The 25,577-nt window shown below is 39.2% G+C and overlaps 1 protein-coding gene across 5 annotated transcripts in view; it reads left to right on the top strand.

Moving 5' to 3' along the window:
• RAPGEF4 (Rap guanine nucleotide exchange factor 4) overlaps positions 1-25,577 on the top strand; it is a 147,870-nt gene that overhangs the window by 109,564 nt on the left and 12,729 nt on the right. For 4 of the 5 annotated variants that reach the window (XM_039699247.1, XM_039699226.1, XM_039699265.1 and 1 more), the window contains 14 exons: positions 590-678; positions 2,860-2,938; positions 7,327-7,477; positions 8,670-8,758; positions 9,179-9,209; positions 9,443-9,521; positions 10,727-10,873; positions 12,036-12,133; positions 15,124-15,249; positions 15,705-15,883; positions 21,979-22,069; positions 24,291-24,341; positions 24,974-25,061; positions 25,396-25,460. In XM_039699247.1, coding sequence (XP_039555181.1) covers positions 590-678; positions 2,860-2,938; positions 7,327-7,477; positions 8,670-8,758; positions 9,179-9,209; positions 9,443-9,521; positions 10,727-10,873; positions 12,036-12,133; positions 15,124-15,249; positions 15,705-15,883; positions 21,979-22,069; positions 24,291-24,341; positions 24,974-25,061; positions 25,396-25,460 — 1,363 coding nt within the window. The remainder of the gene's footprint in view (positions 1-589; positions 679-2,859; positions 2,939-7,326; positions 7,478-8,669; positions 8,759-9,178; positions 9,210-9,442; positions 9,522-10,726; positions 10,874-12,035; positions 12,134-15,123; positions 15,250-15,704; positions 15,884-21,978; positions 22,070-24,290; positions 24,342-24,973; positions 25,062-25,395; positions 25,461-25,577) is intronic. The other variant, XM_039699236.1, reaches the window with a different exon arrangement.

Here is a 25,577-nt window from a genome sequence, read left to right as displayed (position 1 = left end):
AGGGAATGGTACAATCCTCAGTCTATTGGCTTGAAACACTTCAGCTATGCAAGGAGTTGCACAAATTTGAAGATACAGTGTGCTATTTCATTATCTGCCCCCACCTTCCCAGACCAACCTGTGTCAGGGATGCTGAAGGAAATTGTTTCCTTGCTCAGACACTGATACACATAGTTTTTATTTCCGGGTCACAGTGAGCCTATTAAGACCCTCTAATAACTGCAAGTTGCTGTTGTTACTGAGATATTTATTCTCAGTGGAGGAGCATTTCTGTTTGTATTTTTCTGAGTCTGGACCATTGCAGCTCTGATAATTGTGGTGTGATTGTGGTGGTGTTATACTGAAGTACTTGTGTAGGGAGGGAGCTGTCTCTCATCCCTGGGCAGGGTGGAGAATGTTACTGTGAAGGTTTATGGGGGAAGCCAGCAAAGATTGTGAGTGGTTTTGTCCTAAGCACACAGAGATTCTGGTCAGAGCAGGTGTTTGGCACACAGCAGCACAGCAGTCCTGATTTTCTTGCTGGTACACAATTATTTCTTGATTAGCTCTTTTGGCTATGAGATGCTAACTGCTCCTTTCCCTCCCTCAGGTATATTGTGATGTCAGGAACCCCAGAGAAAATTTTAGAGCACTTTCTAGAAACTATGCGCCTTGAAGCAACTTTAAATGAAGCAACAGGTATCTACAAGCCAGAAGCTGTTTTATTATTACCCCATAAGATGGATTTGCTGTGGGAACACTGCTTTGAAAAGCCCCTATAGTGGTGGTTTTTCCCAGAAGAACTGTCTGCTGCTCTGAAACAACCCCAAGAGAATTAAGGAAGTCCAGAATTAAAAATAGTCATCCACTTTTCCAAGCCTGCTCTATTGTGTTTGTACTTTAAGGTCATAGTAGAACAGCAAAATCCTCCAAGGTGCCAGACCAACACTTATGACTTTAATTAGGCACAACCATAAGGCCTAGACAGAGCACCCCATTAGTAATGGTACTCCTTGTTCTGGAGGTCACTGTGAAATAGCTTGATACCTCCAGACATTACATTGTGCTGGTATAAGTATTCTCAAATCTTCACATCACTTTTAAAGTATCACAATTAAAGTTTGTGTTTGTGATATTTTCCAATATGCAGGGAAAAAATAATTGTTACTCAAAGGAGAACTTGGCACAGCATGGGCCAAGTCCCAAGAATGCAGGTTGCTGCATCTGCACTTAATGGGCTGCTTTTCATTAGTGTAAAGAGAACAGAGAATTTACATCTAGGGATATAGGTATTTACAGACTTACATTTTAGTAAGTATTTTAATTTTTGAAGAGTCAGACACAAAAAATTCTCATAATTCTGATAAAGTAATGCATAGACATATATTAAACTACGTGACATTGCTTTTGCAAGTTCTTTTGCACTATAGATGTCTACTAAGCATATATTCAAAAGTGTTCTTAAATCCAGTTATCTGTTATTGACCTCATAGTACTGGAGAAAGCTGTATAGTGGTCCATAATTGTGGAATTAGTGAAAAATTACAGAAATCCTTATAAAGTGTATGTTTTCACTACTTTAAAGACAGAAATAAAAGGGATCCTTTTCATAGATACCTGTTTGCTAGAATTGCAAGCAGAATATTGTTCTTCAGGCTTACAGCCATATAATCACAAGTTTGCCATCTGCAGTATGCATGCATTATATATTTTTCAAAACAAATAATTTAAAAATATTTTAAAACTTTATTCCAAAACATCTAGTGACAAGATTGTACCTATATCCCAACACAATATAATGTGTCACAATTCATAAAGTTAGTTTTAGGATATAGGATCACAGAATGCTGGAAAACTGACATTTTTGTTTATGCATTCCTTTAATTTAAGAGTATTTACAAGTCAATTTGCTCTGAGTATTACATTGAAAAAGTGCTGCCTTTCCAGAAGTGAGTTATGTCAACTGAGAGATAGGAAGTGGAAGCAATGATGTAATATTATATTGCACAATTATCTTCATATTTCTTCTGCCATTCCTTACAATGTTTGTAAATGTTTCTGTTATCTCAAAAGTTGCACTGTAGAAATAATACCCTGGGGTATTGTGTTCACTGTTTCTCAGTGATTCCATATAAGCCTGCCAAACTCATTCTGGCCTCTGCAGCCAGGCTTTATAAATCCTTCTTGTCATAACAAATACAAAGATAAGGCAAACTGGGATTTACACCAGCATTACCACAGGTCATTTTAGCAGAAAAAATAGTGTGCTGGGTTTTGCCAGAGAAAATGTCAGTCATATTGTTCATATACATTTTAATGTAAATGTAGCAGCTGTGATACCTTTGAATCAAAATAAGCCCAGAAATTTGACTGTCCATTTACCTCTTTTAGGCATTCTACTTAGTGCTAGGAAATCAGCAAAGAATGAAATTATTTGCCTTTTCCTGTGTAGGACATACTAAGTGTGCTGCCTGGCATTGTAACTGCTAAAGCTCTTTTTAGGTACGCAGGTGTGAAAAGCCTGATTCTTCCTTGCATAGAACTCCACACTTGTAGAGAAGTATATCCCAATATTTCACTTCAGCACAGATGTGGGGCTTTTTACTGTGCCAGATTTCTCTTTGACACTGGCAAATGATTGTTTGCAATAAAATTAATGCAATAAAATCCATGCTGACAAGACTAAAAGTTTAGTATTTTAGCTCATATTTGTTTATCACACTTTTTTGTATCTAATGCCTACAAAGAAACTGCAAAAAGACCACTTTATTATCTTCAGAGGGCTAATAAGATAGTTCAGGTGAAAGAAAACTCATCCTTGACACCCTCAAGCTGTTTGCAAAGGCTTAATTGACTGTTTCCTTTCTCTTTTTTCCACAGATTCTGTTTTAAATGATTTTATTATGATGCACTGTGTTTTTATGCCAAATAATCAGCTCTGCCCAGCCTTGATGGCACAATATCCTTTTTTTAAGAGAAAAGTCTCTGTAGCCATTATACCTATCAGTGACAAAAGTGAAGCTTCCCTCTCTCAAGAAGTACATCATGTCCCATGGAGGCTGTGCCTTGTGAGTAGATTCTCAGTGTCTGACTAGCAGCTGTCCATAGCTCAACAACTCTGAAATGGACAGTGATGAGATACCCATGGTGAGATACAGTACAGACCGTGAAAACTCTGTATTTCCTGTGCAGATTACTGTTACAAGGGAAATAAATGTACTGTCCCTCCATCAAATAAGTGAAATTACATAAAAGTTTGGGTTACTCTGATTGTATCTTTCCTGCCTTTCTTGGCTGAACTACAGCATCTACATTTTAACTGGGATAGTTATGGCTTAGTGATTTCAGTGGTCCACTTTACAGATTGCAAACTGTGAACTGCCTCTAGCAAAAGGCTGCCTGAACTTGTAGACCAGTGGGTAAGTAGTTCCTAGGCACTGTCATAATTGCTATGAAAAAGTAGTAATAATCTGTAATAATAGTCTATAGCAAATGCAAACAAACTGCAAGAAACTTCAATTGGATGTGAATACTAGGAGATGAAATCTTAATAGTGGAGAACATTGGGAGCTGGGGGTGATTCTCATCCTCTCTGCATGTTTCACAGGAGTCTAAGAAATGTCCATCTGTCAATTACTGGCAGATTGTTTAGTTTGAGGAGCTGTTGGACATAGAGAGCTTTCCTTGTGCACAGTGACATGAAGCTATCAAGTGACTGGGAACATTAAATAAACATATAATGTTTTCTGTTTTGTAGAATTCTGACAGGGGTATAATAACTTCAGCTTCCTATTTATTTTTTTTTTGAATTGCAATGGTGTGAAAGTGCTTTCCTTCAAGCTCAGTGGGGCGAGTGACATCTGGGTAAGCTCACCTCCTGAAACCACAAAATAGAGCATTGTGTCCTTGTCTGGCAAGCTTGAGAATCCATTTGTGTTACTCCTAGCGAGGAGAGTAATTGTTTTGAAAACCTTTGGACCCATGAAACTGGTCTGTAGAAGATTGTTCGCACACCTGAAACAAACACATTTTCCAAAATCATATTGTTTTGGATATCAAAAATATTATGAAATGCTGTTGCTGACAGCATTGAGAGGGAAGAAAGGGCAGCGCTTTTAATGTTTGGGGGTTTTTGTCCAGATTCAGTCAATCCATTTGAGATTCAGGCTTCTCTGTCCTCAGTTATAATTGAATACCTCTATCCAACAATTGGGAAAATGAGACCCATAAGCAAAATGTACCTCATTCTTTACAGAAGAAAAGCTTTTCTGGTAATCAAAGTTAAGGATAATCACAGTTAAGGGTAAATACTCCCTTGTGATTAAATCTGTTCTGGAGAGGATGCTAAGACCATGGACTTCAGTGGGTCATGGCAAGCATCATGTTAATTCTTTTCAGAGAGGAGCTGGAAGTAACTGGTATCCTACTGCTTTAGTGTTAGCTTTCCTGGAGCTGAATTATTATTTATTTGGTCCATTCTGAATATGGAAAAGCTAACTGTGCTTTGTTGATTGTACCATTGAAATTTATTGTTAGAGTTGAAAGGTTCCTAACAAAGCTCATCTTTTTGGAACAAAATCACTGGCTACAAAAGTGTTCACCAGTGCTGTGAGACTAAGGAGAGATTAGTTATGCTCAATGAGGAAATTAAAACAGAAAAAGAAGAAAAGTTGATTCAGTCGGCAACTTTTTGCTTCAGCTCCCAATTTTGAATCAAAACAAGTCTATTTTCCTTCACCCACTTAGGATACTATTTTAGCTGGCAGCATGCAAGTATGAGTAGAGCTAGACCACTGAAGTGCTTTCAAGCACAGTACAGAGTATAAATTATTTGGGTTTTCACTTCTTTTACAGCAGTCATTTGTAAGTTATTTTAATCCTGAAAGGAATGGACAGGTACACCATTTTGTCCAAGTAACATTATTGCTTGCTGTGGATTCCATGCTTATTCTGTGCTGTCCTTTGGCACACCAAGACTTTTTCAGTTATTAGAGAATATAGATTCTGCAATATGAAAAAAATCACTTCTGTTTTATAGGGAAGCAAAGCATGCTCCCCTGTCCTGGATCAGGATATAAGTCGTGTGTGTTGGACCAAGACTCCTTTTGCCCTCTTCTTCACAGAACAGGAACGGACAAACTCTCAGAGCTACAGCTTGTCAGAGGGAGGCAGGACAAGGCCTGAAAGAAAACCTGAAACAGAGCAGCAACTCCAAAAGTGACCTTGGGTTAGTGCAAGTGTGTAAGCATGTGTGCAGGAGTGCACCTTTAAAGGACCACTGTCTAAATTCTTACAAAGTATAAGCTCCTCTTTTGCTCTCTGTAGATGATAGTTCTTCAGCATATTTCTCCTTTACAATCGTGCCACCAAAAAAGTTTGTATTCTATTGCAGCAATGATCTTGCACAGCTCCTGATATAGCTGGGTCTTCCTGTAAGGGAGGAACAGCCTTCAGAATTGCTTCAATTTCTTAGCATATGCTAGGGAAAATTAGAAATATATGTATATATTGAGCTCTAACCATATTGGTGTTGATAAATATTTTGCAATTATCTGACACTTGTTGCAAGTATACATCACAGTTTGTTTCAGATTGCAATCTGTAGTGACGCTGCATCCTGAAGATCCCCTAAAAATGTGAGAACCCTTCATTGAATTTCCCTGTGATGTTAATAAAAATCAATGCAAATGAGCAGTAAAAATACAGAAAAATTACTAGTGCCTGTGGTGAGTCAGTTAATAAGAAAGTAAAAATACATTAAATAATTATAGTGTTTGAAAGGTAAATATGGCATGAGAAAAATGACTCAGTAGAATATTAAACTTGCTCCACAAGCCATTGCAGCACATGCACACATTACTTCTTCTGACCTTCTGACTTACTTTGTGCCTTAATTATACTGTCGTGTTCAGTTCTCTACTAATTTTAAACCTTTCCAAATGAAATTAAAATACAGATTTCTGAAAGTTTGTCAGTCAAATGAGTGCCCCAGTAACCCTGGTACAGAATTTCAAATCTCTGCAGGGGCTTTGGGCCACAGGATCATTTCAAAGTGTGATTTAATAGGTAATTTTCCCCATTGCATTTTATTTACAGTATTGTTAGAGAAATTTTTCTAAATTAGAAGCTTAGAATAAATATCTTATATAATTTGTATTCCTCATTAATAATTTTATTTTCTAATTAGTATTTTAAAATATTTTGGTACAGCACCTGAAAGTGTATCTTGAAAGGATGCAAAGATGCTGGACATGGCTGAGAGGGAGAATGTCAGTATTTTAATGTTATATGTTATTATGTAATTGTGAATAGCATTACTCAAGGCAGTCCAGAATCAGAATTCCAGTAACTGGGAAGCAAAGTTGAAGATGTAACTGGACTCATTTGGTGCTTACTTTCCACTCAGCTGTCAGTTTATTGGAACAGTTGAAATATATATTGTTAACCTTTTTTCAGTGAAAAATAGACACATAAATTGTCATATCCTGTTTATTCTGGAGATACTTCATTATCACACATTAAAGACGCAAATTAGCTCAATTTATTACCCATTGTGCCTTTACTTTTTTTCTTAGTTTTTTTCCTTTCACTAAATGTTACTTTTGGCCTTTAAGCTATTTGTCTGTTTTTGTAATGTTGACACTTTGCCTTTTAAAAGTTCAATGAAATGTTTCCAATTTTTTCTTATTCTTCATGAAAAAATAACTTTCACAAAGTATTGTGTTCTTAATACACTTTATTTGACATAGTGGAAATGTCTGATTTCTTTATGACAATGAGGCTCCTACAAAATTTATTATTTTACCGTGTATTTCCATAGTCAGTTTAGGCTGTAAATGTCAAAGTCCCCCTCCCTTAATGCGACTGAGATTCATTTTGAGTTGCAATTACTTGTAAAAACAAAAGGAGTAACACTGGTAGTTCATTCTGGTCGGCTTCCTCACAAATGGAAAATTGGAATTGTTAATAAACACAAAGTGACATTTTTCTTTCTCTTCAACTGTTTCTGAAGAGGAACAAGGAGAAATATCCTTCTTCAGTCTCCATGGTTAATCCTCTTTGTTGTTCCAAGTGTCATTTCTGTTCTGTTCCCCTACAGCAACCATCTCTGTGGTGGAACTGCGATCCTTCCTGTGCTCTTCAGAAAATTCACTTTCATTTTATTTTTTAGTATGAACATGAAAAGTTTGCAAATTGTTATGCTAGTGGATGTCAGAATTTAGAAATGTATATTGGAAAGTTATGTTTGAGCACCCTGAAAGTGCTTTGTTTGAAGTCAGTTGCTTGTGAATTCATACTGGGTTTGATATTTTCAATCACTTCATGTTTTCCTTGACACTGGGGCACCTATCATGCCCAGCCTTCTCAGGGTACAGAGCAGGAGAAAATGGATTATGCCCTCAACAATAAAAGGCGAGTCATTCGACTGGTTCTGCAGTGGGCTGCTTTATATGGAGATTTACTGCAAGAAGATGAAGCAGCAATGGCCTTTTTGGAGGTATAAAGGAGTCGTTGTATCACTGAAGTGAAAGAGATCATTTCGAAGTGCAAAGTTTATTTCATTTTGTGATCAGGTTTGGCTGCAGACAGTAAAGGCACCACAACAGTGTTTGAACCACTGCTGGCCTCTGGACCTTTGAAAATAGTGTTGCAGATCCCTTTCAAATCACTGCATTGGTACCTTGTGTTATAGCAGTAGCTGAATTTGCTTTTTCCAGTATTTTCTTCTGAATGGTTCAGGGGCTCTACAGCTTGAACTGGAGAGCTGTTTATGTCTGCTTGAGGTGTGCCAGGCAGGAGCTGGAGGGCTGCCACTCTACAGGACCAAAATTCCTTTTCATTTGAATGAAAGCTGTACTGCAGCTATTGGAACTTAAGATCTTGGTCTTGTAAATGCTTTGTGGTAGCTGCCATATCCTTGGATTTCTAAGATAAGAATGCACTGCCAATGTAGTGTTAAATGATTGGGATTGCCATTCTTATTATGTATGGTGTATGGAACAGAATCCTATATGTTACTGGCTGAATGAAAGTTCTTGTCCTAAAGAGCTTAAAACTGAATCTAACATTTAGCAAGAGAGGAACAGAGAGAGGCTTTAAGAGTGGTAGACACCCCACACACCCACATGGGAAAGCTTTTCAAGCTTTGGAGATGACATAGACTTTCATTAGTCCAGAAGTTAAAGAACAATCACTAGTGGCAAGCACAGAGATCCTTCTTGGGGACGGTTTTATGGAGATATAACAGGAAGAGGTTTGAGGAGGGTTTAAAAGTGGGTAATACTGTAATGGATTAGAGTAGCTGAGACTCAGTGACTCAGGAGCAAATCCAGCACTAATGACCACAACAGCAATGAATAAAAAAACCTACCATGCTAGATTATTTGTGGTTTTTTTAGGCTTTATCCTTGACAGTGTGAAAATGCAGGTTTTACACAGGCAGTCAGTCGTTACTGAGTGAGCTAAGGAGCCTCATCAGGCTTCCCTTCTGCATGTATAACTCTTGCTTTAAATCAGCTGGAGACAAACAAGTAGAAGTAATAGAGGGTTGGGCCCAGCATGTGTTCCTCTACGCAGATTATCATTCTTTATAATCATTAAGCTATCAGATGTCATCTCATAATCCTCTCTCCTGAGTACAGCTCATTTACCCTTATAGTTATTTAAAGACTATTCTGTATCATTTACAGGAATTTTATGTATCTGTATCAGATGATACCAGAATGATTGCAGCACTAAAGGAGCAACTTCCAGAGCTAGAGAAAATTGTAAAGCAAATGTAAGCATAGTTTTCGCTTTTTTCCTTCCCCTGCCCTTTTCCTCAGTAAATTGATGAAGAAAATTTATTGGTTATATCTATTAAAAAGCCATTTTGTGAATGACACTCAGTTATATGAAAGTTTGCATGCAAGCTTATTTGAATTATTGTCTATGGCCCCCTTTTCCACATCCTTCTTACAAACACCATACCCTCACTGAGAGATTGACAGAAGCTTATTTCCTGCTTACATGAACTTTGTATAATATTTTTTCTGCCTTGGTCATAGATTAACTGTGATATCATTTAGTCTTTTCATATGTAAATAAGATTATATTGATATGCTAGTTGGACAAGTGGTCCATGTTCTATAGGTGATTTTGTACACAAAATCTTCCAGGCAATATTTCATTGTATATTCTGTCCTTTATCTTTTTATAGTTCTGAAGAACCTAAAGCACCACAAAAGAAGGTAAGAAAATGTATTTGTTCATTTTCTCAAGTAAAATCTTAAGCAAGCAAATTCGTAAGCATCTTCTCTTTAGTAGTCATGGATATATTAAAAAAACACATTGAGAGATAGCTTTTAATATTGTCAGATTTTGCATTGCTACTCTTTTACCTGCCATTGATAAGGGATTTATTGTAGTTCACGTGTACCACATGTTTATTCTTGCATTAATATGAGTATCGATTCATTTTCAGCACAAAGTTCTTCTGCAGCTGTTCAACACCAGTGATGACAGAGCACAGAAACGCCAGCCTATCAGGGGCAGTGATGAAGGTGAGTTTCTTCTCTGCTAAGTTTTCTTGAGCCACTGATATCTATATAAATTTGTCTGTCTCAAAAAAAGTTCTAAAAATAAATGAAAGTACCTACCTAGAATTTTGAAGCCTGGCCTGAAACAAACTCTCTTTGCTTTTGCTAGCCCACTATTCTCTGTTGTTGGTTTGAGGTGCTCCTGGGCTTTTCCCTTAGATTCTTCTGCTATGAAACAGTGCTTTCTCAGAGGAAGATGTAAAAGCCTTTAAAAAATAAGGAATGAACAAAACAGGGAAGAACCAATAAGACATTGTAGTGCAGGTAATGGCAGTGCAATAAAGAGTGGAAGCTGTAGGTCATGTTTGAGCCTCTGTCTCCCCTGTGTAGTTAGAGCTAACACATACAGCTGTTCTTTGCAAAGTAGGAGTGGAGCAGATAATCATGCCATGGACCATGGATCTAGAATCCAAGAATCTAGGCACACAGCCTAAAAACCAAAATCTGCTGGTTTGCCCTATTGGTGTTGTTTGATTCTCTGAAGAGATTAAGATAAAATTTACAGCAGTGGATGAGAATGTCATTTTCAGATTGCTGATAAGGTACTCTTAATGGTTGTTTTGTGGAACTTCATCACCTAAACCAGCTGCTTCTTCAACATGTTTGATATTAAAGGATAGGTCTTGCAAATGAACAGCAGCAAAAACAAGATAAAAAAATTCAAGGTTGTGTAGCTGAGAAAGCTGGTGGCAGAAATCAGACCATGAGAAGAACCATGTTAAAAGCTGGAACTAACTCTATATGAACAGCAGACATCCTGCCAGTCATGCAGCTTCTGTTGTCCATAGTGGTGTTTCTAGGACTGCAAAGAGGGAAACAGTTCCTGCTGCCTGGGAAATACTACCTCTTGTGTCTGTCCAGACAGGCAGTAACTGCTCTTTCCATATGGCTGCACCTTTCTCATTCATAGGACAGGCACTGTCCTGAACACTGAAAATCCAAAATCCTAAACTCTGGGAAATCAGAGATTTCTGTACTAGAAATTGTAGCGCATCTGAGGAATGGGGAGCTATGTAGTGATTTATTGTTTCTTTGTTTCATTTTGTGAGGAGTGGTTATTGTTTCTTTGTTTCATTTTGTGAGGAGTGGTTACTGAAGTGAAAGTAATTTGTATGGTAAATGAGTGTTTCTTACATGTGGAATAAACCATGCAATGTTTTTTTCTTTAGTTCTGTTTAAGGTGTACTGCATAGACCAAACCTACACCACTATCCGTGTGCCAGTGTCTTCTTCCGTGAAGGAAGTGATCAGTGCAGTAGCAGACAAGCTGGGCTCTGGAGAAGGCCTCATCATAGTAAAGATGAGCTCAGGAGGAGGTACTCTACTTACATCATCTTAAACACTCCTCAGTTATGGTGAAGCAGAATTTTGGAGGGATTGCAAGACCAGTTCAGTCAAGGTTTTATACCCATGTGCATGTTCAGCTGTCACACAAGTCCTAATGAGAGGCAAGTCCTTCCTCTCCTGCAGGCACAGACTGCAGCTCACGTGGGAAACAGGACCAGTGGAGAAGCTTGGGTATCTGCATGTTACAGAGCACAGCTACCCCCATTTTCCTTTGCTGTTACACTTGTAAGAGTTTTTAACAACAGAAATAGGAGGCAAGTGTGGATAAATTCATACTGGTTCAGGAATCAGCAATGTCAGAAAACACTGCATTCTGGCAGTGGTCACTACCATTCTGGCTGCTCTGTCTATGCAAGCCATTGAAGACCAACTTAGTGCCAAACACACAAACCTAGTGTTTGCAGAGGGTCAGGGATCAGGCTCCCCTCTAGGCTGTGGAAATGAGAGAGTCACTGGCTGGTGAATTCTGCTGGAGAATTGGTGGGGCTCCAGTGCTTTGGTTGTGATGACTGTGTGGAGACACACAGAGGTAATGAGAGCTGTGTTGGAAGGCATTTTTTGCAAACAGTGGAGCCTGCCAAAAATGGCTCACTGCCTGAGAACTGACACTGGGCAGCTTTACTTTTTGCAGTTGAAGCAATTTTTTGTCAGATTTGCTGACCACCAACACCTGCTGGAAGAGACTGTTTTGTAAGTTACTTCATTATCTTCTCTTCACCTGTGTGATGTGATGCTCTTTTAGAAATGTTGTAATGCATTTCCATCACCTCCTTGCGCAGTTACTGCCTTCCAGAGCAATTCCTTTTAAGAATAGCTCTCCAAATGCTTACAGCTCAGCAATGAATGAATGGACTCCCTAATTAAGCTTAATTTTTGCAGGTAGTTTCTAGTGATAGCATACAGGCTTCTTGACCTGTCTGTACAGTTTGGGACTGGGATTCTGGTTCTGTAGTAGACTGGTTTGAGCTGAGCTTACATTTCTTCAGTAAAGAGGATCTTGCTGTCTACTACTCTGTATCCTCAATACTTGGCTTACTGGACAAAATTTGTTCCCAGAAGGGTGATCTGTGCAGCTGGTAGATCAATCCTAATGTAAATTGTTATAAATAATAATTTGTTTCATTTTTACAGAAAAGGTTGTGCTCAAGCCTCACGATGTTTCAGTGTTCACCACTCTGAGCGTTAATGGCCGCCTGTTTGCCTGCCCTCGGGATCAGTTCGATTCTTTGGTATGTATGTGTGCTGTGCTCAGGAATGGCAGGGCTTTGCTTTGTTTGAACACCTGGCCCTTTTTGCATTATCCACACTTCAGATAAAAACTAGAGGAAACATTCACAGTAAAGGGCTTGTCACACTGCAATAGGATGAAGCCTGAAAATAAAACAAGCTGATGTTCTAATTCCCTAAAGTAGACCAGAAATCCATCCATCTGATCCACATAACAGAACTTGATCCCAGTACTCTCTCTGTCACACTGAGCATTTAGGAAGAGCTGAGTATTGTCACCAAGACATGCAGTAATTCTTCATTACATAATTATCTCCTCAAAGTCATAGAGATATATTTTCTAAGATAAGTGTTATCAATTAAAGCATTCTGAAGATTTGATTCCAGCAGTAAATTCCTTAATTTTTTTTTTTATTTCTCATCCCCACAAAATACTGTGTCAAAATCTGAGATAATTCTAAGTAGAATCACAGAAAATATTCCTGGTAGAAAGTCTGTTTCTTTCTTAGGTAGAATTGCTCATAAGTACTTACAGTTTATACAGTCATTCTAGCGATCTCCATGGGGTCTGCTTTTATAGAGTTTGATTTGACTGTACTTTTTGTTCCTTTTATTTCATTAAAAACAAATGTCATTGCCAAGTCATGTCAGCATGAACTCTATTACTCCTAGCCTTGTTTCAGCCTCCTGTATGCTTTTAACAAGCCACTTAGTATGTATGCCTGATTTCTTTTATGGATATGGTAAAATCTATTCTTTGCTGCTGCTTTCAATTTAGTAACCAGGGAATGCACATCCAGCATATGTAGTTCCATGCAGAGATACCTCTTGTTCAGCTTATTAAATTCTGGTGTTCCCTTAAGGTTAATTAATCCTGCCAAGTAGATACCCTCATGGGGCATGCTACTGTAAAGCAGGGGTGTTGCATCAGTAAAACTGTGCTGGGTACTTATTTGTGGCTCTGCATTGTCTATGTACACATAGCTTTCACAGCAAATTGTCTTGGCTTTCTGTACCTTTTCCCTGTGCTATTTACCATGCATCAAGTACTCAAAGTGCTGCAGGGAGCTCTAAGATACAGGGCTGCAATGTGCTACTTTTCATCAACTAGACTGAATTCAGTAAGAATTACAGAAGTACATTCAGCACCTTAAAAATGGTCCTCAGCATTGCATAGCAAATTACCACCCCTTATCAGCTGCATTTTTTCAAAGAGGTATAAACAAATCAAAAAATGTTACAGCCTTAGCTGCCTCCCAGTTTAATCCTTTCACATTCCAGTTTCTGGCTGCTTCCCGTTCCTGAACATTTACCCACATTACATTTGGTAATTCCCATGTGAAAATTGTTCTGGGTAGATGAATTTTCAAATATGCTCTGAGTTTGCATGTAAGTGCTTCTTTCCTAACCTTGGAAAATATGTGTTTGTTATGGTAACAGCTATGTTGTGATCATCTCCAAATGGGGGAAAAAAGATGTCTTTCAATCTGCAGGCAGTTCTCTTTCCACAGATTTCCACAAGTTAGAATTTTCTACACAAAGCTGCTGTACTTTTATTTCATATGTTGTCATAAACTAAAGAAATGTTGTGTTTGTGCAAATTGCAATTCAAAGCAATCTGCAGGTTTTGGTAATATTAATGGCTGCTCTGGAATTTTTGAAGAATACTTTTCTACTTTTTTTTAGAATTATAGATGAAGCTTTTAAGGTGATAATGTTCGTGATTTAGTTAAGTTTTTTTTTTTTTTAGTTAGTTTGTATGACAATGGTAATTTAAAGTTTTCCCTAAAGTACGAAGCAAGAATTCACACAGCAGTAAAACCCTACACACTATGTGCTACTGAGAAAGTGATTTGATCTATTCATCCAGTCAGACTTACTTCTGTTGCTAGTATATTACTCGTTTATAAAATAGAATTCATTTAGTAGGCTCATTTCTTATATTGCAGCATCTAAATATGATGTATCAGAGTGGCAGACTCCACCGGGTTTGTAGTGGGAGAGCAGCCCGGTGACAATGCCGTGCTCCATCACTCCGTGTTTGACAAAGGCGGTGGCGCTGGGACAGCGGCGTGTGGGCTCTGCCGCCCTCTCCCGAGCAGCAGCGGTGACCGCGCGGTCGCGGCCGCCTCTGCCGCTGTTTCACCCTCCCGCCTGGCTGGCAGTACCTTAGCAGTGCTGCTTCAGACACTTCACCCTCATACGTACAACGGGCTACTGCACATCTGACTTGATCTCAAGCCACGTTTTAAATCTCTGTTTAATACTTCACCTGTGTGCAAAATCATAGGTCGCGTCTCATTTATTGGGTGGCGTGGAAGGGCCTTTAGGAAATGGTTTGTACTTGGTTCTTTCTCATAAGACTGTGTTTATATCATTTTAATTGGCCTAGCCAGGAATTTGCAATCACAAGTTGTGCATCAACTTTGTGTACTGTCAAAGAGGAAGTATGAGGTTTATTTTATAAACTATCAGAAGATCTTGCAATCACTGCAGATTTCTAAGCATGCTAGATGTAGCAATTCTCATCATTAGAATCAGGAATATGTAAAAGTATTTGGCTTGTCCTTGGTGGCCTAGTTATTTGTGTATGTGGAAAAGGGAACATAAAAGTTTTTTGGAAAGAACTATGCTCCTAAACAAACACACATGCTTTAGTTAGCACAACATGTATTATAGATTCAAATTTTAGAACAATGTTAAAAATAACACTGAGAACAGCCTGGTTTATTTTCTTACAGCATCTCTGAAGAGCTTTCAGAATTTTCCTGACTATCCTGTGCATACTTGATACTGTTTTTGCTCATTTCCTAGTACCTGCCTGTGTTTAAAAGCAAATTTCAGTTTTACTTGAATTTCAGTTTTACTATTAGAAGCATGATTAGGAAAGTGGTCACACTGAAAAAAAAAAGTTAGAAATATTATAGAATGAAAGCACCAACCATATGATTTATCATGTCTAAAATATTTTAATAATATTTCTTGTTTGTAGGCACCATTGCCAGAACAAGAAGGACCATCTACTGGTACAGTAGGAACATTTGAACTGATGAGTTCCAAAGACTTAGCACATCAGATGACAATTTACGACTGGGAGCTCTTCAACTGTGTGCATGAGGTATGAGGATCTATCTATTCAGCAGATTAGAATCTATTAAAAAGTGTTTACCTGTACATTGTAGGTTTGTGCATTATTTCCAAAGCCTTCTCTAAGCTTGATTTTCAAAAATTCTACAATAAAGCCACCTACAAGTTTTAAAAATATAAGACATTCTTAATTTTATAAGCAAAATAGAAAAATAAAGTTAGACTTCTTCTGGACATGTGCTGCTTGTTGAATTACTTTTGTTTGTTCTAAGGTATTAAGCTGTTTATATATAATGTGTAGTTACGCTTTTACTATGCCTCAGCTATTGTATACTGGATTTGTAACCTGAATCCTTGTCATCTGTGCAGCTATAAATGTAAACTAAACTGCAGAGCAAGTTTCAGGCTAGATACATACCTGGTCAGTCTGAGTCTCTTTCCTTGAAGAAACTTCAAATAGAATTCCAAACTGTTTTCTCTTCCCAGCTGGAATTGATCTATCACACTTTTGGAAGGCACAATTTTAAAAAGACCACAGCAAACCTGGACTTGTTTTTAAGAAGATTCAATGAAATTCAGTTCTGGGTGGTCACCGAGATTTGTCTTTGCTCTCAACTCAGCAAGCGTGTTCAGCTGTTAAAGAAATACATTAAGATAGCAGCCCAGTAAGTATGCAATCATATGGGAGCTGGAAGTGAGGTTCAGTATAGTCAATATGGTTTTATTTCCTCTTTGCAGACAGCCACACAAAGTAGAGGTTAAAACATTCTCTGTTTGGTAATTCTGTCTGTTTTCTTATCAGGCTGTATAGAACCTTGTTAATACACATTCTTCTTTCTTGTCCTACTGTCAATTGCTTCTTGATCTGTGCTCTCTTAGGGCCATGTTTACACATCAAATTTGTGAGAAAATATATTTCAGTTCATTAGGAGAATCCTTCATTTACCCTTCCATACATTAGCAAATATTAGTATGTGAATTAGTAAATATTAACAAAATTCAGCCTGATTTTCTTGAGAACAGAAATGTTTCTGGTTCTGCTCAGGAGAACCATTCTCAGAATTGCCCTGAGTTGGAAAACCAAGTGGGGAGAGTAAAGAGATGTAGCATGGAGATGATGACACTCATGTTACTTTCATTCTGTTTGGGATTTGCAGCAGGTTTGTTGATGATACAAGTGTAGGGTCCTGCACCTGGGGAAGAGTAACCCCAAGTAACAGCACAGGTTGGAGCCTGACCTACTAAGGAGTAGCTCTGCAGAGAGGGACTGGAACTGTTGGTAGATGACAAGGTGACCATGAGCTGGTAGTGGGCTCTGGGGGCCAGTGGGATCTTGGATGCACCGGGAAAAGTGTGGCCAGCAAGTCAAGGGAGGTGTCCCCCTTTATTCAGCCTGGTGAGGCCACATCTGGAATGCTGTGCCCAGTTCTGGGCTCCTCAGCACAAGAGAGAGACAAGGGGCTACTGGAAAGGGTCCAGTGGACACCACAGAGATGATATGGGGTCTGGAGCTTCTCTCATAGGAGGAGAGCCTGCAGGAGTGTTTAGTCTAGAGAAAAGTAGACTGAGAGGAGATCTCATCCAGACATTCAAATATCTTGAAGGGTCATGCCAAGAGAAGTTTCAGACCCTTTTCAGTGGTGCCCAGTGACAGGATTAGGATTTAAACTAAAACACAAGGACTTTCACCTCAGCATGAGGAATAACTTCATGTTGAGGGTGGCAGAGCACTGGAACAGGCTGCCTAGGGAGTTCATGGAGTCTCCCTGTCCACAGAGACATTCAAAACCCAGCTGGACACAGTTCTGTGTCACCTGGTCCAGATGACCCTGCCTCAGCAGGGGGGTAGGACCGGATGATCTCCAGAGGTCCCCTCCAACCCTAACAATTCTGTGATTCTGTGATTTTTTTTCTAATACTTTTAAAATGCAAAATATTAATGTCCTCTCTTGTTACTAACTGCTGGGTCTGAGGTTGGATAGCAGGCATTCTTTCTGTCTTCCTGTATTGCTATCCAAATTTAAACTGTTTGGAACCTTCATGCCAGAGATGTCAGCCTTGACTCCCTCTAGTCAAGAGCAGAGCAGTGACTGACTTCAGAGGGAGCAGGGGTATATCCATGCCCTGCATAGGTACAGATTTTTATTATTATTACATTCTCCCTCTCTTTCCAGCTCATGGTGTATTTATTGATGTCTGAAAAACAGCTTGCTGAGGTTTGTAATGTTTCTGTACAGCTCTGGGCATTGTAGCTAGAAGCCTTTAGGCAGTTCTACCCACAGAGATGTTGTTACTTGCAGTTTAACCAAGGTTTCAACTTTTTTGCATCATTACATGGAGTTGTGTAAAGGAAAAGATTACTATTGCTGCTGTGATGCTGCCCTCCTCCCAGTTTGTAATTGCACATAGCTGAAGCCTGTGTTCACATCAAAACTGGGGATCAGTGTGGCCCCTTCCTCCAGGACACCCTGCTCTGCAAGTACCAGCTTCCTTCTGGGATCTGCTTTGGGCTCTGCAGTTAGATTATGGTTGGTCGAAGCTGAAGGTTTTAAAAATCTGGTGGTGGGCATGCAAGATCAGTTTTATATTTAGAACAGAGGACAGAATTTACCTCTTCAGTTTCTAAAAATACACGCAGTGCATATTCCATTATCTCACTGCACAGCCCAGGAGTGGGAAGCAGCTGCCGGCCTGGCGGACTGTGCCCAGGAGAGGGCAGTGGCACCCACACAGACGTCGGGGTCTTTCCTAATCTCAGGCATGAAATGAGAAAATGTTGAAATGTGGTCATTAAGATACAATACTAATTTCCATAAACACTTGAAATCAAGTATCCTAAAAATTACAGTTAAATATTTCCTTAATAAACTGCCCTAGCCTGCGAGTTCCTCCGAGTCATGGGTTTAATCTTGTGCTATTTACAACAGCCTGACAACCTCCTGTTTACTTCCATGTTTCTGGTATCACTACAACGCTAAAAATAAATAGCTAAAAGCAGTCTGCTCTGCTGGGTCCTCTTTGTCTCCTAAAAGCCGAGAAATCCAAAGCACAAAATTTTCCTCTGTACAAACCAAGAGGCAGGTTTAATTCCAGCTGCTGGAAAGACGCTGGGAAGTTTTGCCAGGCTGCTGCCCTCTGTGCAGTGCTGCCATGGTAACAGCTGCTACACATGCACTAAAACAAACACAAAGTGCACCGAAGTTAGAGAGGAGAAAAAGCCCAGACCTTGAAGCAATATCTTTGAGGAAGTTTTGCCTGTGAAGATCCTTGAGACCTAATGAGAACTTTACCCTACCTAGAAGTACTAGACTCATTAGAAAAGTGTTCAGGGAGAGCAGCTCAGTGCTGCACTATTAATCTTAGGCATGACTGGTGGTAACGAGATGCCTTGCACGTACTCATTTTCAAAGATAACTGCTACTGAGAAGCTTTTTTCAGTTCTGTGGCTTGAGGTGCAGATATCATTGCAGAAGGCACATCATTTTGTGTCTGCCACCCCATGCACCCTTGATGTGTGCTCCCAGTCTGTGCAGGCAAGCGCAAGGCCAAGTGCTGGCTCCAAGTGCTGTGCACATGTGCTTTCAGTTCCAGGAGCCAGTGTCGCTTTAGCATCTGCTGGAAAAGGCTGTAGAGGTTACCAGGTTCATCTCTTTTCTTCAGCTATTGTAGGAATAAACTTTCAGACAAAGGGAAGAAGTGAACTATATTTCCAACAGTGAGTTCTTCCCATATTAATTGTATAAGAAAGTCCTTCTGGGATGTGCTTGCACATGTTCTTATGGATATCCGCAAATGCAGTTTGTGTGTATTTCCCCTTTGCAGATATATCCACAGGCTATTTAGCAGCCTTCTTGTGTATCAGTGTACTCAGACACTTTCATTCAGTTTTTGAAAATCATTCTTTCTGTGCATGTGCATATGTTATAAGCCCAAGGAGCCTGTGAGAAATCTCTGAAATGTGTGTTTATAGAGAAAATGGCAAGATGAATATGCTTGTGTAAGTACAAAGAGACTTCAACCACATGCATGTTTATTTTGGAGACAGGAGTGTGTGTGTGTGTTTGCTATTCATCCTAACAGGAAGATTTTTCTGGTACAGTCCATTCTGTGAGGCAGAGGGACCTCTGCTCTATGGTGCATTGTGGTGCTTTAGAGGATCCACTTTTTGACATTTTACATGGAGTTTATATGCAGTAGAGCAATGGAGCATTGTTTCTAGTGTCTTACAAGGGTCCTTTATCTGGAACTGAGCTATTTATTTACTGAGCTTGTAGAATTGACTGACTATCTGAGGTAGAACATTATGTATCTATATGGGTTTTAACTGAGACTTTGTCAAATTGTAGTCCTTAACAGGGTATTTGGCAAAATATTTCCTTTTTAATATGAAGATAGATTCAAATTAAATATTGCAGATACAGTTGCAGCCGCCTACTTTGTTTGAGCACTAGTGCTATGTGTTACTAATTATTTTACCCTGCCATAATTTATTCCTAATCCTGTCATAGGCCGTGGACAGATATCTCTTTATGGATTTACTTGTGCCTAGGGGAGAGGTTATCACTGACAGCCCATCCTGTCATCTTTATCTCCCCTCAGATCCACTAATGAGGCACTCCCTGACCTGGACTAGTAGATTAAGTTGGTGTAGCTTTAGCATTGCAGTTTATCCGTTCTACTCTTGCTCACTGTCACTAATCTGATGTGGGAGAATTTGTATGAGCAGCTCTGCCAGAAGATCTGAGAAGGCATCAGTCTCCCAACAGACAAACCAGCATATGGGAGAGATCATTTATTCACATGCTCAGTGTTCACATGGTGCAGACACAAGTGAGGCCAAGATCTCAAGGACTCACTCACTCAATAGATCCAAATCTGGTAAAATGGAGGTACAGAAAGAATAGAATGATGTGGATGATGGATGAAGGAGAATAAGATGATGTGGCAATTATGAAGTCAGTAGGATGAGATGGTTGTACTAATTTTGTCTGAAGCTGAGGATACCTCAGAGAAGCTAAGAGCTTCAATGATGAATTAAAAATATGAGAATCATAGATTGAATCTTGTTAAAGTTTTCTTGGTAAATCACAGAATCATAGAATAGTTTGGGTTGGAAAGGACCATAAAGATCATTGAGTTCCAATCCCTTTGCCATGGGCAGGAACACCTTCCACTAGACCAGGTTGCTTAAAGCCCCATCCAACCTGGTCTTGATCCCTTCCAGGAATGGGGCAGCCACAACTTCTCTGGGCAGGCTGTTCAGTATCTCACCACATCAGTGTCCTCCTTTACACTCACTCCAGCAGATCCATGTTCTTCATATGCTGGAGTCCCAGAGCTGCTGGACACAGCTTTGCAGGTGGGGCCTCATAAGAGCAGAAGGGGAGAGCCACCTCCCTTGGCCTGCTGGCCATGATGCTTTTGCTGCAGCCCAGGACATTGTTGGCTTTTGAGGCTGCAAGTACATATTATCAGCTCATGTAAGATTCTTGTCCACCAGCACCCCCAAGTACTTCTCCCCAGGGCTGCTCTCAATCCATTCTTCACTCAGCCTGTGTTTGTGCTTGGGATTGCTCCAACTCAGGTGCAGGACCTTGCACTTGGTCTTGTTGAGTTTCATGCGGTTCACACAGTCCCAACTCTCAAGCCTGTCAAAATCCCTCTGGATGGCATCCCTTCTCTCCAGCGTGTCAACTGCACCACACAGCTTGGTGTCATCAGCAAAACTTGCTGAGGGTGCACTTGGTGCCGCTGTCCATGACACTGACAGAAATGTTAAACCCCAAGAGTCTCAATACCAAACCCTAAGGAAAGACACTCACAGCTGAAGAAACAGAGACTGAAGTGCTGAAATTGGATGTTGGCAGATAGTTGAGAAAAATAAGAGATTATTTGCAAAAACCCAGTGAGATGCAGTTTTGTGAGGTTTTTTTTTCTGATAGGCTTTGTTCTATCTCTCCCCTTTCTATTGAGTCAGTGAGCCACTGAACCCAGCTGAGCAGTTGTGTTGACTATGCCCATCAGATTGGATTTACTCCTTCATATGACATGTTGGATCATCCATAGCACTCAATTACATGTTCCAGTTTTTCCTGACTGATAGCAAAATCCTTCTTTGCATTAGAGATGGAGTGTGACCTGGAGCTCCTTTTGCCCAGGACCTCTTTAATGAAGCTGGTAACAAATGGCTGCTCTTTTCCTGAAACATACTAGAAGTCCCAGAATCTATAAGTAATAGAAATCCTATATTGCAGGAGAGGTCACTGGCATGGGGCATCTCTAGACAGCTGGTCTTCTCCCTTTAAAAAGACTCAGTGGCCGTGTAAACTGCAATGAAGATTGCCTAAGGAGAGCTTCAAGCATTCATTAGCTGTTCAGGAGCTGTCAGCAAGTTCTGCAGCAAATGAAGTTATAAACACTTGTTTGCACTGTTTTTGGTATTCCTTGGGAATGAATTGAGCCCAGTTTCAAGACTGTGTTTCTGGGTGGAGAATTGCTTCAAAGACTAGAAGTCCTTGCAGAAGCTGGCACCCAGTGAAGCAGAAGAAGGGAAGTAATTTTAGGAGGGAAGGGAAAGAAGCCTCCAGAGTGTGGTGAAGTGCTAACACATTGGTGAAGAGGTGTCTGCAGGCATGCTGGCCAGGACTGCCTAAATTCAGTCCCTTCTAAGCCAGATGTCTGGGTTCAGCTCTCTTAAGGTTGTCATAAGTACTGCACTGACTGATATGTACAACTTAAAACCCCGCCCTTTGTGTTTCAGCTGTAAAGAATACAAAAATCTGAATTCCTTTTTCGCTATTATTATGGGACTGAGTAATGTTGCTGTGAGCCGTCTCTCATTAACCTGGGAGGTAAGTCTTTGCTAAAATCCTATTTCAGGAAGCTTGAGGGGAACTTGTGCTTGTAGTTAGCAAAAAGATGAATTGAGCCTTTATTACTGATAAAGCTAGATCTACTAATTCAGCTCCTGACCATAAGCCTTAGCTAAGGCTGACAGTATTTATTAGTAAGGCAGTATAGTACACCCATGGATGTGCTGAATACTCACAGGAGTTGACAAGAGTGACAACAGCAGCTCTGTTGCTGTGCTAAACTGCCCAACAGGATGAGCAGGCTAGCCAGCTAACCTCTTAGTTCAGCCCAGCCTCTGTGTGCCTTCACTTTACTGGTGGTTCACTGAGATCACTCCACTGATAATTCTCTTCAATTCATCCTGTGCTTACATATTATTTTCTGCTCTCCACTGCTCAGGGACCCTGTTGCCCTGTTAAAATGTGGGTTTGTCCTAACCAGTTCTGGTTTTCTCTCTGACATGCATTTCCATGCTTACTGGCAGTTTGGTCTTCATTCTCAGAGCTTCCACCTTTTTCTGTGCTTTGCTCTTTTGTATGAGTGTATAAAAAGGGTGCCGTGTCTAGCACAGTGTAACCACTAAGAACATACTGGTTATCAAAAGCAGTACAGATTTAAATGTGCATGCATTTTGTTCATTAGAAATTCAGAATAATTAGCATGACTGATGCAACTGAGAGCAAAATTTGTACACCTTTAAAAATGTGCTCTTACATAGGAGATCAGACTAACATGTCTGAGAGTACACCAGTTCTGTTTTCAAAAGTGCATGTATCATATAAAATCAGCGCTACAGGCAAAAATTTTCAGTTTCTCAAAATAATGACCCTTTATTTGTGACTACTGAGAGGAGCTGGGAGAGCTGACACAGTAGAGGACTAGAGAAGAAGGAATTGAAGGTATATACTACATACAGCAATCTGAAATCAGCACCAAGCCTGAGCTGGTAGGGGGACACAGATCATTTGTACATGTGGAGGATTAACTTGAGATCATGGAAATGTTATCACACTCTGGTTCTGTAGAGCAGTTGGTTTAACAAGAGAATTTCTGCAATTTGATTTTTAGCCAGATATATACAGAAAATACTTAAAGACGGACAATACCAGGACCTGATTTTTTTTTTCTATATTATCATGCATTTACATTAGTTCCATGCAGAAATTAGATATTTGCAGGTGCAAATGTCCAATTATACCACTTACTTCACAAATACCTAATCTGCATGCATATGCAAACTAGGCACATAGTTGTTGACACACATCATTAAAAATTAGGCCCTTGCTGTGGCGCAGTGTAAATAGCTTGCTAGGGTACACACTTCAAATGTAGAAATTATTGCAAAAAATCATTTCTGCACTATAAAGTCTCTACTAATTTTTAATGTTATCCACTGCTAATAGTAGTCTGAAAAATTCAGCAAATACAGAGAAATGTCTTACTAAAAATAACTGATATGTTCTGATGGTACATAAAAAATTACAGTGATCTTTGAAACCAATTTATAACATATCTTATTGTCTTTAAAGTAAAGTGATTTAATCTGTGTAACATACTATGCATGAGGGGGAAAGAAAGTATTTAGTAAAGCCCATTTCATCTCAGTCATTGCATGATCAACTGACCATTATTTATTTGTGTAGGTATTGTGGACTGAAAAAATATTCATTAATTTCCAGAAAGTGATGGAGGACCTTTGCTGCTGAGCATGTCAAGAATTTTACTAATAAATGCATCAGCATAAGCAAAAAAAATCTCCTGGAAATGTCCAGGCCTGAATATGAATGTTTGCAAGGGCAGTTCATCATAGGTATGAATAATTAAACTGATCTGCCCCTACAGAAGCTGGGTGTAAATTGTATTTTCAGGTAGGCTACAATCAGGGATGTCCTGAAAGCATCCACATGAATTTCCACTTATATTCTGAAGTCAGTGATTGCTATGTGAGCCAAACAAAAATCTGAATCTAAACATCCCAAAGGTCTAAATTCAAGTCGGGGTTTAAATCAGGATCCAGGTTTCATGGCTGGTCCCGTCTCTATTTTTAATCTGGTTGCTAGGAAACATGTTGTATTTTAGATTAGCACATTGTTAGAAATATCTGGCAAAAAAAGAGCACTTTCCTGACTTAGGGCGTTGTAGAAGGAACTAGCATTTACAGTAAAATTACTGCACTGATCGGATTTAATTAAGGTTTGCTATTTTTGTTTTTATTAACAGAAACTCCCAAGCAAGTTCAAGAAGATCTATGCAGAGTTTGAAAGCTTAATGGTGAATAGCAATAGATCCCTTATTCTATGCACAGTCTGAGATAATTCAGTTTCTGGTTTGAATTCCTTGATTCAGAACATTTTATATGTCCTTGTTTGACTTTAAGAAGTTTATGATCCCATTTTAGAGCTGCTAAAACAAGTATGTATGACTAATAAATTATACTCTTAGGAACCTACTCTGAGAGAACTTATGTACCACTCAAAGTTAATCTGGGAACTCAGAAAAGCTTTATCACTTGTTTTCCAATAGTACATATGGGAAATTCTATATTTCAACCTGGATTTTTCCATGCAATACATTTTACCGCTACAACATATGCAAAACTGGATCTGCAGCTGTAAGGAGGGAGGAAAAAAAAGATGTGGTTTCTTTTATGAAGAATGTTTTTGTAATCATATCTAACCTAGCTATTTGGCATGAAAAAATGTTTGTGTTTAGTGGTTGCATTCTCATTGTGTAACCAGTTGGGGAGAGTGATAAAAGGTGTCTGAATTTACAGATGCACTTTTAGAGTCACAAGAAAAAATAAAGTTTTTAATAAATGCCATGACATCTAAATTAATGCATATAGTGTCTTGATACATATAATAATACATACTAGTAATTATTTGATTTCTTTTTTTTTTAAGGATCCATCAAGAAACCATAGGGCCTACAGACTAACTGTAGCTAAATTGGACCCTCCAATAATTCCTTTCATGCCACTGCTTATAAAAGGTAAGCTTGGATGTTACCAGAATTATTAACTTGAAAGGTATTTGTCAAATATCTGAAGGATAAGAGTAGCAGCAAGAAAAAGCAAAAATCAATCTCAGTGTGAGGTATGATCTTTTTCCATTATGAAAAGCATGATACAGAGACAAGACAAACTGCTTTTGTACATCTGAATATCATACCTCAATTTTATTAGTCTCAGAAATACTGCAAATTAAAACCTAAATTTTTTATTTTACAGCTGCTACAATTTTTGTAAGGGTAGATAAAACATTCTGCTATTTTGTATGGCCGAGATTCAGAAATGGGCTTTTATGTGTTTTTTCTTTCTATACAGACATGACGTTTACTCATGAGGGAAACAAGACATTCACTGACAATCTAGTAAACTTCGAAAAAATGGTATGTATGACATGTTTGAAAGGAAACTTAAAATACCTCCCTATTCACCTCTTCAAGAGTGAACTTCTCAACAGTGACTTTCAGGGCTAGAGAGAATGAAGGCAGGACCAAGACCTG

This window comes from Passer montanus, unplaced genomic scaffold, assembly GCF_014805655.1.
Source record: "Passer montanus isolate IOZ18808 unplaced genomic scaffold, ASM1480565v1 scaffold1, whole genome shotgun sequence".
In the NCBI taxonomy this organism is placed as follows: Eukaryota; Metazoa; Chordata; class Aves; order Passeriformes; family Passeridae; genus Passer; species Passer montanus.
This window is presented reverse-complemented; position numbering and strand designations above follow the sequence as displayed.